This window comes from Thamnophis elegans, chromosome 5 (genome assembly GCF_009769535.1).
Source record: "Thamnophis elegans isolate rThaEle1 chromosome 5, rThaEle1.pri, whole genome shotgun sequence".
Taxonomy (NCBI): domain Eukaryota; kingdom Metazoa; phylum Chordata; class Lepidosauria; order Squamata; family Colubridae; genus Thamnophis; species Thamnophis elegans.
Window position 1 is genome coordinate 2,518,406 of NC_045545.1, and position 15,408 is coordinate 2,533,813.

General features: G+C 38.2%; 1 protein-coding gene across 1 annotated transcript; it reads right to left on the reverse strand.

Annotated features, from left to right (window-relative positions):
• Positions 1-51: 51 nt before the first annotated feature.
• On the reverse strand, positions 52-15,344 carry PRPF38B (pre-mRNA processing factor 38B). Its single transcript, XM_032217270.1, has 6 exons — positions 14,836-15,344; positions 8,645-8,713; positions 6,513-6,664; positions 6,365-6,425; positions 4,446-4,669; positions 52-2,089 (listed from the first exon to the last, which is right to left on the reverse strand). The coding sequence occupies exons 1-6, from the start codon at positions 15,169-15,171 to the stop codon at positions 1,246-1,248; spliced, it is 1,686 nt and encodes a 561-aa protein (XP_032073161.1). The 5' UTR covers positions 15,172-15,344; the 3' UTR covers positions 52-1,245.
• Positions 15,345-15,408: the final 64 nt, after the last annotated feature.

Sequence of the window (15,408 nt, forward strand, 5' to 3'; positions counted from 1 at the left end):
GCAAGGCCCAGGCTGACTTGTTTTTCACAATGAACTGGTGATAACCACAAATAAATTAATCCAGTCTTTATTCCAGATATTTCTTATACAGGCCACTAGAACAAATCTACCAAACAGATATGAACTTTTGTGATATGATTTATCTTTCAGTTCGGCATTTTGACATTATCTCACAGGTAATAAAATGTTTTAAAATTTAGTTCCTGTTGTTAGAGAAAAGTTCTTCAGCTCAAGCAATGATCACAAATCTTTGATTAAAAAAACATTATGCATTACGGAAGGAACACTATGAAAATGTTTTATTTTAAATGTCTCATTTATAAAAAAAGATCTGACAGTCTGAAACTTAAAAGTCTGGTATTTGATCTTATTTTGCCATCCTGCCTCCCTCAATACATCTTTTGTTAGCCTAAGGTTGTTTCATGAATAACAGGGCAAGGGCATAACGTAACAAATGAAAAACATAAGGTAATTTGTATTGAAAGAATCTTTACATGAACAATAAACACTAGCCATAAAGTATATGTAGATATGGTACATAGGATTATCGATCTTAAATGTCCCTGTGAGGTAGCATTGACTACTACATAAAACTCAGCCAAATCTATATCCCTGCCTTAAATTGCTACCTCCTTTGAAAAGTCTAATCTAATTATAACACATTCTTGAGTTTCACAGTTAAAATGTATTTTAAATGTGTTCCCAAGACAACAGTTCTAGAACTGCAACCTCCATGGATGCTGAATGCACATAAATATTTTAGATATAATACATGTTCAAGACCCATCCTTAAAAGCTTCTGCCATACTATTATGCAAAGCACAGCCATGCTAATGCAAAGATAGAAACCATAATTCCACATCTATAAAACAAAGTAGAATTAGTGGCAGTTTTATTGCCGTATACAAATTTAACCAACATGGCAACCATGCCAAAGGAATTACAACAGTTTCAGGACATATGTACAGATTGTACATTTCAGAAACAGTTGAACATTTTTTTAAAAAAAAAAATGCACAAACAGATTTGCATCATGAAATTAACTAAACAAATGGACTGGAATAGCCAACACTTTTAATGGGATTACAAAGGCACTTCCCTACTCAAAATAGGAAATGACAATCTGCAGCCTAGAGGGAGGTTGAAGAAGAGTGCTCGTCAACTACTGCACAATCTCAATTTTAAGAAAAAATAAGCAAGATTTCAAAACATTTATAGGATTCAATGTGATCCATTTCTGAATATTTATACAGTCTCATCTTTGTTTTTAGATTGTTTTTCTTGATTCTCTTGTTCTGTACTTTGGCTCCTCTGATGATCGTGTTTATCTGAGTGGTCCTTATCGCTGTGGTCGTATCTGTGGGAACGTTCTTTGCTTTTGCTACGTTTCCGTGATCTTTCTTTACTAGGACTCCGGTCTCGTTTCCGAGACTTTTCACAGCTATCAGTTCTTCCTCTGCTCCGGCTTCTGCTCTGCTTGTTTGATTTCTCTTTACTTCCACTTTTATGTTTACTCGACTTGTCTTTGCTCCTGCTTCTGCTATGCTTACTGGCGTTTCTACTCGTGCTCCTGCTCCTATGCTTACGATCCCTGCTCCGGCTCCGGCTGTGCCTCCTCTCCTTTTTGGCATCTCTTTTTTCATCTTTATGCTTCCTTTCATCTTTCTTGTCTTTGTGCCTCCTTTCCTCTCCTTCGCTTTTACCTTTTCTGTCTTTTGATTCTTCTCGAGAATGATCTCTCTCTCTAGACCGATCTCGTTCTCTTTCAATACCCCTCTCTTTGTCGTGGTCACGCTCCTTCCTTTTATTCCTTTCGTTTTCCTTCTCTCTCTCCCTCCGGTCTCCTTTCCGATCCCGGCTTCGACTTCTGTGCCTTTCCCGGCTTCGCCTCCGTTCCAATGCGCGATCAGAGCTCCGGGACCGTCTCCTTTCCCTCTCTCTCTCCTTAGCTTCACGCTCCAACCTTTGCCGCTCCCTTTCCCTTTCCAATTCTCTGTCAAAACTGGACGAGCCCCGTCCTTCGCGATGATGACTCCTGCTCCTTGATCTTCTTGGTGACCTCCGAGGACTCAAGGATCTTCTTGGAGACCTACATTAAAGTGACAAAATGTTTTAGAAACAGAGTTTTTTTTTTCCAGAACAAGATTTTAACTGTAGAACATTTAATCTTTTTCATCTATTGGGTTGTCAACTTTAAGAATATTTTTTTTTGCATTATTAATTTATCATACCTGATGTAATGTGTAAGAAAATGCTCAGAGGCAGGGTGCAATCATTTGATCAATTTCTGGTATCTACTTAGTATAATGAATTAATTGTATTTGTATAATCCCCCCCAATCCCCAATGAAACTGGGTGACTATTTAATTTACATTAAATACTTTATATCAGTACTTAATTGTCATCCCCATCAGAAGACACAAGTCACCTTATATAAATAAAAGAACCCAGAACCATAAAATCGCAAAATTGATATTTTAGAAAAAAAGATCAATAAATAAACTGAGAAGATGTAATAGCAGCCAACATATAAATTATAACAGGAAAAAATGTTGAAAAAAGATTGCTTTTACTTCTTCTATCAGAGTTAATTCAAAGACGGGTTTATCTTGAAGTGGACAAGCCCTAAGATCAGGCAGCCACACAAAAGGCAACTTTCCTGGTTCCCATCTCTTTAGCTTCATGAATAGTGAGTGGGTATCTACGACATGCCTCCATGACTTGAACATGTGGAATCAGCAGATTCTATTTGGATCACACGGTCCCAAAGAAAGCCAGGAGCCAAGCTATGAAAAGGAATTAACAACTAGCACTTTGAACTGGATCAGGAAATCTACGGCTGATCACTATAGTAAACAAAAAAGTTGTGTTACCCTGTTGAACTGGATTTCATCTGTCAGGATATGGGCTCTCACATTCACTGTTAGTTGAAGTTTCTGAATAATAAACAACTTGAAATAGAGCATGTTGCAATCGTCCAGGAATGCTTAAATCCGGCCCACGGGGCCGACCTGGAAATATCAAAGGACTGGCCCGCGGTGCATCTGGCAGCTAAAACAGGTTGTGCGTGGCCTCCCTCGCCTCATTTTCACCCTCCATGGTCTCCTGTAGTACTCTGCCAGCCAAAAACGGCCGGTAGTGCTGCAGGAAGCCATGGAGGGTGAAAACATGTGGACCCCCGTGCCCTGTTTTGGCTGGCAGGGTGCTGCAGGAGGCATCTATCCTGCCCCCCCCCAACTGTCCCCCTCTGCCGCCCCATGGAGAATTACAATGCTGATCCAGCCCTCAAAGAAATGCAGTTTGACATCCCTGCAATAGTCTAATATGGGTGATGAGGAGAAGTATAGCCAATATACTCAAAGAATGGCTCTATTTGTTCTTCTAGGAGGAACAGAGATTCAAGAGAATCTACACTCCACAGACATGCTCCTTCATCAGTTGGACTGCATCCAAAGTCCAAGTCAGAGCTACTAAAAATCTTTCTGAATCATTACACATTCAACTTGAACCTTTTTGACCTATTCAGTCCCCGATAACCTCTAAACACTAGGTATGATAAACTCTGCATCTCTAAAGAGAGGTTTAATAAAATCCAAAGGACTGTAATTCCCACTATAATCATTTACAATAGAGACAAATGCAGTTTTTGGTCCAGATTGGCAAGGATCTGGATAAACTTTTTTCTCGGATATTTTGCACCTAAGTTCCAATCCCCTTCACCCAAACTTTCCCTTAACAAGTCGGTTGACGATCAAACAGGGTCACACAAATCCTATGTAAACTTGCAAGACTAATCAGACTGAGCAAAGGGCACCAAGCTACTAGTAAATACAAGCAATTTAACCTCATATAATAGGTGCATGGAGGGTCAGCAGCTGCCTCGGCTGGGCAGGTCACATCAGCAATGGAAGAAAGATGATGTTGAAGATCAGGTTGGGGGAGCAGGGTACAGTGTTAGAGGAATACAGGGCAGACAAAAGGGACAGTTAAGGGGGGATGGCATTGAAGTGCACACTGCAGTTATAAGTGGCAGGCTGCTAAGTAACCAAATGTTGGTCACATGACTTGCAGGGCGCAAGAACAACCATAACTTCAAGGACCAGCTGTAACTGCCATTCATTCAGCATATCCTAACTTTGAATGGTCATTGAACAAAAGGTCATTGAGGACTACCTCCATATGAGGTGTTCAAATGAAATTTCACTTCAACCACGAACACCTAATAACTGTCCATTTATCACAACTTAACCACCATATGGGAATATGTACCAATCTTACAGAGGAGCTGAGAAAATAAGATGAAGCAGTTTGTTAGTTCAAAGCGATGTATTATTGGTGTTAATAGCAATAGATAAATAATATTTTACAACAGCAAAATAATGCAACAATTATGCCAAATTACTAGAGAATGATTAAACAATTATTTGAGAAAGTTAAACTATAACCTTGAACGTCTACGCTCTGTATGCCTGTCTGCTTCTTCTGCTCCCTCTTTGCCATCCTTCTTGATTTTTCTAGGTCTGGCTTTAATCTGTTGATCAATGTTCTTTTGCACCGGGACAGGAATTCTTGGAAATAATGTAGAGAACCATTCAAGCTTAGTCAGAAAAGAGCGCAGCATTTCTCCAATGGTCATCATGCAGCCACCACCTGCTTTCACATCAAGGTCCTTCAGAAAAGAAACACAAAACACAAAACACATTCTGGTTGTGAGAAGCTATTTAAAATTTATCTAGAAACAAATGCTACTTATACTGATTGCCGTATTTCAAATACGATGGCTTAGCTGTTTTTGCTGATAATTAAGCTTATATGAAGTCTTGTATCTTTGCATTTTGCAATTTTACTGGCTGGAAGTTTGATTTAATACCCAGGCAATGCAGGTAGAGACTATTCCTGCAGCCAGGCAGTTCTTAGTAAATCAGGTCAAAATATTAGCATAACTGAGTTGTATTCTATTATCACATATGGTTACTCCATAAAGGAAAAGTAATTTGTTCTACATTATCTGGTATTTCGAGGACTATTGTCACAAATTAGAACTACCATTCATCCATACTTAGGATGACCATTCCTGTCTAAAAATGATCAGAAAAGTCTGTAGTATAAAATGGACTCTACCTACATAGGAAGCAATAGCAAACCAACTGCCATGAAGCAGTGAGTTTTCTAATTTAGAGTTATGCAACAAATAAATAAAGTAACAAATAATTGGAAACGCATAATCCATGATGACCATTGTCTCGGAAAAGGGTCATTACCGCATGAAGGCCTTCTTGCTATGCCCTCTCACAGCTCAGGACATGTTAGTCAGCTATTGTCAGGCCCAAACCTATAGTGCAAGCACACAAGGAAAGTGAGATTTGTTATCTAAAACAGGAACAGAAAATCTGTATGTAAAACTGCTTGCACTCACACACATTTAAGTGTTCAGAAATACAGTTTTTCCAAACAAAATCGTTGCAAAGATTTTCTTTTCTAAAGAAGAAAACAACACATTAGCTTAAATGTAGTTCCTGAAAAATAAAAATAGAGTATCAATGAATTCATAAAAACATTTATTTTTAGGCAAATATATATTTATATATATATATATATAGATGCTTTTACACCTTCAACACTGGCAAACTGGAAAAAATGTTAACATATGAAAGTGATTCCTCTGCATTCCTGCAGTTTTAGTTAGTTGGGTAAAAAACTGAGCCATGAATTTAGTTATGGATAAGAACTGAGAACGTGATACATTAATGAATTAATAAATGTGCCAGTGTTGTGTATGTGCATGTGTAATGAATGAAAAAAATCCATCTAAGTCTCACTTTAAGAGACTGCATCACTCGATTTCAATAATCACTGTTATTGTATATTATTGTATAGTATACCGATACTACAACTTAAGCATGTTCGTGATAAAACCTAAAGAATTCATATCCGATCAGTATTTTGGGGGGAGGGGAGGGGGAGAGAATTCAGATAAACTAATGTATGGGGACTAGAGGAATTTAACATTTAAACATGATATATAAGGAGTTCATAATTACTATAGAAATTTGTTTTTTGGGTTTTTGAAAATTTAAGTTCAGTGGACAATTTTGGAAGTGAAAACATTGGAGAACAGAATATAACAGTCTGTTTATTGTTTTAAAAAGTGGCAATTCAAAACTATCAATATACTGCTTTCTAACAGAAATCGCCTTTGAGTTCTGAGAAATGATTAACTTCTAATAAAGTTATAAAGCTAATCCAAGTTTGCACATCATTAAGGATGAAAATTTTTACTGCTAAGGTTTTGCATTTCATAAAATATTTAAAATATCAGAAAGAAAAGAAAAAAGAAAACAAAGTATTACCCTTGTTGACATACCTCCTCATCATCGAGAAAGGATTCAAACCAGTCCCATAAATCTTTTGGAGGCTGTGTGTATCTAAAATATAAAGTAATTGTGTAAATGTAACATTTTTTTCCCCTGTGGATAAAAACTTAGTTTGTAATTAAATACAAAACTACTTACCTAATATACATGAATCCAAGGGCCCTAATGTATGGGGAATCTATATGAGTTATTAGTCCCATCACTTGCTTACGAGTAAGCTTCAAAGTAAATAACTTGTACAAGAGGCAAAAGGCTGTAGACACTATACCTCCAGTTCCAACTCCTCGCACCTTTCAAAATGAGAAGAGGAAAAAAAAAAAACCCGATAATTGATTCAACAGAGGAACAATATAGGTGAGGGTTTTTTGTAAATAAATTATTTTCTGTGCTCAAATTTTTAGAAGGAAGAACAGATTTAGGTGTACTTATAGTACAAGAAGCTACATTTTCTCTCAATGAAATGACATTATTCCAATCATTCAACTAGGACTTGCCTTACATTGCTTAGGGGAGAAATATTTTATTTCCTTATTTAGATTTATATGGTCACCCATTTTGCCAGAGTGAATTTGGGCGGCTAACATTAAAAATAAATCAATAATAATAAAAAGGTCAACACATGAAACCTGTTTTCTCCTTCACACATTTGAAAAGCTTGAAGAGACAACATATACATATAACTTGTCTGCATATTTGTTCCTCTTAAAATAAAGGATATATACGTTATGCATGCATGGTGTTTGCTAAAATGGGAAGTAATATTCTAAAATGAAAACATCTCACATAGTAAAATATTATTTTAACTTATTGACTTATTTACCTAAAGCTTCATTATAAGTGTTCTTTTTTTAAAAAACTGAGAACCTAGAATTTAATAAAAACTAGCATTTGATTAAATATAAAATATAAAAATTAGCACTGCATTTATCATTAGGAAAGATTATGTTTAATCCTCTTAATCTCCATTATAACAATAAATAGGCTGTTGGTTTGAGCTCTGAGCTTGGTAGTTTGGTTGAAAACATTTAGTCAACATTTGAGACCTCCTCAGTGCATTTTGAATTGTGCTCATCTCTCAGATCATAGATCTTTAAATACCTACGGTATCAAAACGTCGTAACTTTGAACAGTCACTAAATGAATGGTTATAAGTCGAGGATTACCTGTAGTTCAGTCCATTAAAAGTTTTGTTCATAACTCATGGAACATATTTTTATTTCAGAGAGAGATTTTTTAATATTTACTGTTATGAAATGTGTTTGAATATTAGTAGCTCGGGTTGGAAAGTAGGCCAACCCAAGCTATTAATACCTAAGGCATTTGAAGACCTGTGTTCTGATAGACAAGAACAATTCAAAGCGCACTGCCAACGTCTCCTTAAATGGTGAACAAACATTTGCAACCAAGTTGCCAAGCTCAGAGCTCAAACCAACAGCCTAACTACCAGTCAAAGCTACTAATATTCAAAAACATTTCATAATATATAATAAATATAAGGAAAATTCACTCTGAAATAAAAATATGTTCCATGAGTTATGAACAAAACGTTTAATGGACTGATCTACAGGTAATCCTCAACTTACAACCATTCATTTAATGACTGTTCAAAATTACAACAGCAGTGAAAAGTTGACTTATAACTTTTCGTATTTACAACTGTTATAGCATCCCCATGGTCATGTGATCAAAATTTGAGCACTTGGCCATTGGCATGTATTTATGGCAGTTGCATTATCCTGGAGTCATGTGATCGCCTTTTGCAACCTTCCGTCACAGCAAGTCAACGGGGAAAGCCAGATTCACTCACAACTACATGATTCACTTAACTGTGGCAAAAGGTCATAAATTGAAGCACAACTCACTTAAGAGCCAAGGTGGTGCAGTGGTTAAATGCAGCACTGCAGGCTACTTCAGCTGACTGCAGTTCGGCTGTTCAAATCTCACTGGCTCAGGGTTGACTCAGCCTTCCATCCTTCCGAGGTGGGTGAAATGAGGACCCGGATTGTTGTTGGGGGCAATATGCTGACTCTGTAAACCGCTTAGAGAGGGCTGAAAGCCCTATGAAGCGGTATATAAGTCTAACTGCTATTGCTATTAATAACAGCCTTGCTTAGCAATGGAAATGTTGGGCTCAAATCCACTCAAAAGTCGATGACTTTTGTGGGTGAAAGCTTGCAAACTAAAGTTTTTTGTCGGTCATTTTGAAAAGATTAACTTTTTCTTTTTATAAAAAAAGCTCCAAAATGCAGAAATCACGTACTTCTACTTACCCCTCCGCACATCCCTGTTTGACCTGCAGTTTTTCTGCTTCCCTTCTCCCAAGGCTCAACATGGGTAACCTGTAAACAAGTAACAAATTAATTAAATCCACCATAACTTTATATTTATATTTGATTTTCTTCTCTCTGACACAATGTTATTATAATTTTATCTTCTCATTAAGCATATTGTTTCTGTGCATTCCAAACTTACATGTCCCAATTACTATGAATTCCATGAAAAAGTGATGAAAAGGAACATCACCAAAATCATAACATCTTACGCTACTCACTACCATAAATTGATAATGCAATAAATAAAATGCAGAAACTATCACACCACTTTTTAAAAGTGCAAAGAAAAAGAAAAAAATAGGATTTACAGTAGCAGACCTAAGCAGAGATATTTGTATAATTCAAAGAACGAGAAGAAAAAACTATTCTTAATTTCCTCCATTGAGTACATAATGTAATAGGTCAGTGATGGTTAACCTTTTTGTTGTTGGGTGCAAAGCGTGCCCCCCCTCCCCATGCACATACAACCCATGTGCGAACTGCTCACCTCCAGGCTGAGCGTGGTATTTCCTCCACGGGAGGCCATTTTCGCCCTCTCCAGGCTCCAGGAAAGCTTACGGAGCCCGGAGAGGGCAAAAAACAGGCCCAATGGGCCTACAGGAAGTTCCTTTCTGAACTTCTGTTGGGCCAGTTTTTCGCCCTCCCCAGGCTCCGGAGGTTTTCCTGAAGTCTGGGAGGGAGAAAATGGCTTTCCCTGGCTCTCCGGAAGGCGGAAAAGCAAGTGGCTGGTGTATGCATGTGCACTGGAGTTGACGGCTCGAGTGCCGGCAGAAACAGCTCCACGTGCCACCTGTGGCATGCGTGCTATAGGTTTGCCATCACGATAATAGGTGTTAAAACAAGTTTCACAAACACACAAACACCTTATATGTGGCTTTTATTATTTTTAAAATATCTAAATTTGGAGCACACTTAAGTATGTAAACAACATGTGGCCATTTCTTTTGAATAATTCATTCTAAATCAAGAATTGATTTGTAAATTGCAAAAATAAGGAACTGTTTATAGTTTCAAACTGAATGAAAAATATATATACATCCATGGTTGAAATTTTAAACTTAATTGCAGAAAAATTAAACAAAATAAATAAATCTGTAGTACAACTTTGTCTGATAATGGTGATGTTTATTCTCCTCCCATCTTATTCAAATATCCACATTTAATTAACTAGGAGCCGATTCTCTAACAATGTCATGTTTGTATTTGTTTTGGCATTGAATATAATGACCCAAATCATTCTCCAGTTATCAAAGACCTCTTATACACAACCACTTTCATTGATCTTAAATCAAAAAACCAGCAAACCAGAAGTGACTTCCGGGTTCCCCGTAGGGCCGTTTTTCTCCCTCTGGAAGAGGTCGGGGAAGGCCATTTTCACCCTCCCCAGGCTCCTAAAAAGTCTCTGGAGCCCTGGGAGGGTGAAAAAAGCATCCCAAAAGCATGTGTATGTGTGTGTATTGGTCGCATTCATAGTATTATGGGTGTAGCACGCCTGTGCACGCCCCCCCCCCGCGATCCCCCCACTTTTGGCACAGGAGTCAAAAAAGGTTAGCCACCACTGGTCTAGAACATTTCATAATTCAGGCTTATTTTATTTATCATACGTATTTCTAAATCAACACATATATAATATACTGTTGAGTTCATGTATTTCTCAATGACCTGTTGAAAAGCAGCATCCACATTTCTGAATTTTTTTCTTATTGTCACCTTAAGAATCTTTCAATTAGAATCCTGCCAAGCACCTTCCCAGTGATATATAACAAAATCTTTCTGTAGTTTTTGCATACACTTTTGTTATACTTCCCATTGTATACAGTATGGTAAATTCTTCCGCCCAGAGCTTCTTTTGAAGGTGAGATGGGTAGCCTATAAATCTAATCAATAAATTCTTCCAATTGTCAAGGTCAGAGATAGTCTTCAAGCACACTTTAAGGAAATCATACAAACAAATGATCAGTAAACTACACCAGTGTTTAAACATTTCTCTAACTATGTCATCTAAGACTTCGGCCTTACCATTTTTCAGTATTTCGCATTCTCCTTTTCATCATGTCGGACATTAAAATTTATTATATTTGTTTAAATTTTATTCCACTTTTGCTTCAGCCCAATTTTGCAGCATTTGTGTATCATTTTTTTTTCTGTATCTACAGCATCTTTCACTTCAGCTTTCTACCAAGTCTCCTTTTTCCCATTAAAATAACTCTACATGCTTCTATGACACACTATATTGCAATTATTTTAATTGTATTCAAAATTGCTTACACTGATTTTCTATTTATCCTGTGGTATGACTAATTTATTTTCTAACAGTTTGTCATAAAGGACTTGTATTTTTTCTTCCTCCAGTTATTCTTTCATTTGCCTTTTTTATGTCCATTTTCCCTCAAAAGCAACCCGACACTACCTAAAAATGACATATCCGACAATCAGAAACTTTCATCACTCTTCTTCCCTTCACTGATTTCCTCAAACTTTTTATCATAAAAAGATGATAAACATGATACATGTTTTTAGATTTATTGGTAGTCTTCCAACGAACCATGATTTACATTTTTGCCAGAAACTGATTCCTGGCAAAAACTGCTTATAGCGAACAATGGGTTCACTTTACAACTATTGCAAAAAAGGTAAATAAAATTAGTTATGTAACTTAGTTATGTAATGACCTATTTTTCTTATCAAAAATCACGATCATAATTGCTAGGCTCAATTTTGATCATACATCAAGGATTATCTACATATGGATTACTTTACTATAAAAAAGTTCCTTTCTATGAACCTGTAATCCCAAGGGCGACATGTATGTATAAAAAAAGAAATATTTTCCATACAAATACTTGCCAGAGACTAATGACAATATTGGGCTTTCAAATGGCTCAGTTTTGTATTCATTTTTGTTCTCACACATTCATTCATAACGCTTCATGACTTTTTTTCCTGATTTGCATTCATTTAAAATGTCACATATTTTTTTCTCTAAACTCATTCCTGGCGCTTTCAATTGTACTATAAATGAAACACAATGTGTATCTTTATATATAGCCATACAATCTGAATGACACTAACTTCATTCTTACCCTTTAATTTCATAATTAAACTACATCTTCACTTCCATGCATGCATTTATCCATCAATTCCACAAACCCACCTTAATAAACCTTCCCCCTCTCTTACTGACAAGTTGCAATCAAAAACATATGACTGCCACCAAGTGGGTCTCTGTCACCCATAAGGGCTTTGATCCATCAAGGCTTTCACATAATGTTTGTCAATAAGATAAGTGTCATCTAAGTTGCCAACTTTAGTTATCACATCCAGCATTTTCTGGTGAGAATAGGACAAATGAGTGATTCAGAGTGATTCTGACCAATAGTACCTCAAACACACCCACAAATCCAGATTTATGGAGTAGGTTTAGATAATTCTGTAGAAGCTAGGATCTCCAATATAGAGATTACCTTACGATCCCTTATGTTGCCTGCGACTTAAAAATATAAATGGGGTGTACTGACACACATTCACAATATTCAATTAAAAGAACTGAAATTTAATAGAAAATGTTAAGAAGCAATTCCTCCTGTGTAATGCTAATACAGTAGTTCTGTTCTGAAGGTATGGATAAGCATTCAGAAAATAGAAAATGAAAAGGTTTATCTAACTCGCAGTTCGGAATACTTTTTGCACCTGATCAGATTTTTTAGATTACATTATGGGCAAAAAATTTAGCAAATCAATCTTTGAATACCTTCTCAACGGTGAAAACCTAATTTCGCATTGTACAGGTAGCCCTTGATTTACAACTGTCCATTTAGTAACTACTGAAAGTTACGGCACTGAAAAAAAGTGACTTGTGATCATTGTTCACAGCTGCCACCTTTGCGGCATCTCCATGATGCAATCCACATGTTAGTTTAGTATTTTTTGTGTTTCCTAGTAAATATTTGTCTAAATTTTAATCATGTCTGTATTTTGCTTTTCAGGGCAAGTAAAAAGTCAGGCAGATGCAATGCCCAGCTAGCCATTATTACAACAGAGAATGGTAGTATCTATGGCAGTGTTTCTCAACCTTGGTGACTTTAAGTCCTGTGGACTTCAACTCCCAGAATCCCCCAGCCAGCTATGCATAGCTGGCTGGGGAATCCTGGGAGTTGAAGTCCACAGGACTTAAAGTCACCAAGGATGAGAAACACTGATCTATGCTAACATTACTTATCCATATGCAAATAAAACCAAGTCTCACAAAGTTCATCAGTGGTCCCCCCACAAGCAGTTACAAAAACCAAAGGATAAATAATAGCCAATCACAATGATATATTGGGACATCTGGTAAAATGTAGAATTTTAGACCAGGAACTCATTCCCCCATTAAGCAAACCATGCCAGTGTGATGTGGTCATTTACTCCTGGGGGCGCAACTACTTCTCACAACTATTTCAAAATTTAGATTCTAATATATATAAGCTACCCTGGGGTTTCTGGGAGAAGGGGGAAAAAAAAACAAACCAAAGTAAAATCGTTACTTGTCAGTAAAAAATTGTTGTGCTTTTTAACCACTTATGGTTTTATGTTTTTTGTAACTTTGTCTGTTTTTCCCTCCCTTTGAGTTGTGAGCCGCCCTGAGTCCCTTTAGGGAAAAGGGCGGCATACAAATAAATTGAAATGAAATGAAAAATGAAAAATTGTTGATTGTTAAAAGGAGTCCTTCGGGATTGGGCGGCGTACAAATCTATTAAAATTACAAAATTACAAAACCCACTCTCACTTTTGGAGGTGTGGAAGGGAAACGGTTATTATTATTAACCTTAAAATGAAATGAAAAATGAAAAATTGTTAATTGTTAAAAGGAGTCCTTCGGGATTGGGCGGCGTACAAATCTATTAAAATTACAAAATTACAAAACCCACTCTCACTTTTGGAGGTGTGGAAGGGAAACGGTTATTATTATTAACCTTAAAATGAAATGAAAAATGAAAAATTGTTAATTGTTAAAAGGAGTCCTTCGGGATTGGGCGGCGTACAAATCTATTAAAATTACAAAATTACAAAACCCACTCTCACTTTTGGAGGTGTGGAAGGGAAACGGTTATTATTATTAACCTTAAAATGAAATGAAAAATGAAAAATTGTTAAAAGGAGTCCTTCGGGATTGGGCGGCGTACAAATCTATTAAAATTACAAAACCCACTCTCACTTTTGGAGGTGTGGAAGGGAAACGGTTATTATTATTAACCTTAAAATGAAATGAAAAATGAAAAATTGTTAATTGTTAAAAGGAGTCCTTCGGGATTGGGCGGTGTACAAATCTATTAAAATTACAAAATTACAAAACCCACTCTCACTTTTGGAGGTGTGGAAGGGAAATGGTTATTATTATTAACCTTAAAATGAAATGAAAAATGAAAAATTGTTAAAAGGAGTCCTTCGGGATTGGGCGGCGTACAAATCTATTAAAATTACAAAACCCACTCTCACTTTTGGAGGTGTGGAAGGGAAACGGTTATTATTATTATTAAACCTTATTTTCATCCCATTCCCTTTTTTTTTCATTTACGTCTCCAAAGGGAGGTTGCGACACAGAATCAGGGATCGTTGTTTTTTCCCCCCCCCCCCGACTCTCGCACACTCCCCCCCCCCAAATACCACAACAAACACAATTGGGTGTGGGGGTGGTCGGGAATTAGGTTTTATATCGACGCCTTGTATTATTATATCGATGCCCCCCCCCTCTTTTTTTTGCACACACAAACACACCGGGGCGAGGCTGATTCCGAGATAAGGAAGGAAGGGAGGAACTTTAGGACTTAATCTTCGTAAATGTCAACGTCCATAAGGCAGCGATGCCCGTTGCATTGTGAAGGCCACAGGGAGGAAGGATTTCTGTCAGCCGCCCGGAGTCGTCCTCCGGGGATTGGGCGGCCTATCAATCCAATCAATGGAAATGGAAAGAAGAGCAGGCCTCTTTCCTCGCCTATTTCTTCCAGCGGGAGGAAGCGGGGGAAGGGAGGCCCGCCCAACTCGAAGGCTGGAGGCCCACAATGCTCGGCCTCAAGAGAGAGAGAGAGAGAGGGAGGCTCGTTCTGGTTTCGTCTCCCCCCCAGCTCGGGCCTATTTTCCTCTCTCACCTTGAAGAAGATCTCGTCGACCACCTCGTGGTAGGTCTTCAGCTCGTAAAGCTGCACCTTGAAGTAAGGCGACGAGAGGATGTTGGTGAGGATCATGGGGTTGAGGTTCATCGTCTTTTCGTTCCCCCACAGAGGGAGAGCGTTGCCTTGCTTGCCCGAGGCGGCCGGTTTGGGCCCCGCGCTCTGGAGCGCCAACGACGGCGGCGACAAAACGGCGGCCTGCGGGTTCTGCTGCGGTTGCAGGATCCCCGGGTTTTGTTGCTGCTGCTGAGGCGACTGGTGAGGCGGCAGCGGGTGGCAGTTGCCGGGCCCCACCAGCGGGCAGTTGTTGGCCATGGCGGCCCCAGCGAAGAAGAGTTGGTCGCCGGCGCCGAAAGGGCGGGCGACTAGGCCGCGCGAGTAAGACGGGCTGAAGAAGAAGCCTTCCAGCTTGAACGCGGAGCGACGCCGCTCGGGCCCAACCGCCGACAAGATGGCGGCTCCCGCGGAAATGAGCAGCAAAAAAAAAAAAAAAAAAAAGCACATTCCTTCCTTCCGGGACTTGAGGCAGCCAATCAGCAGCCCGCCGTGGGG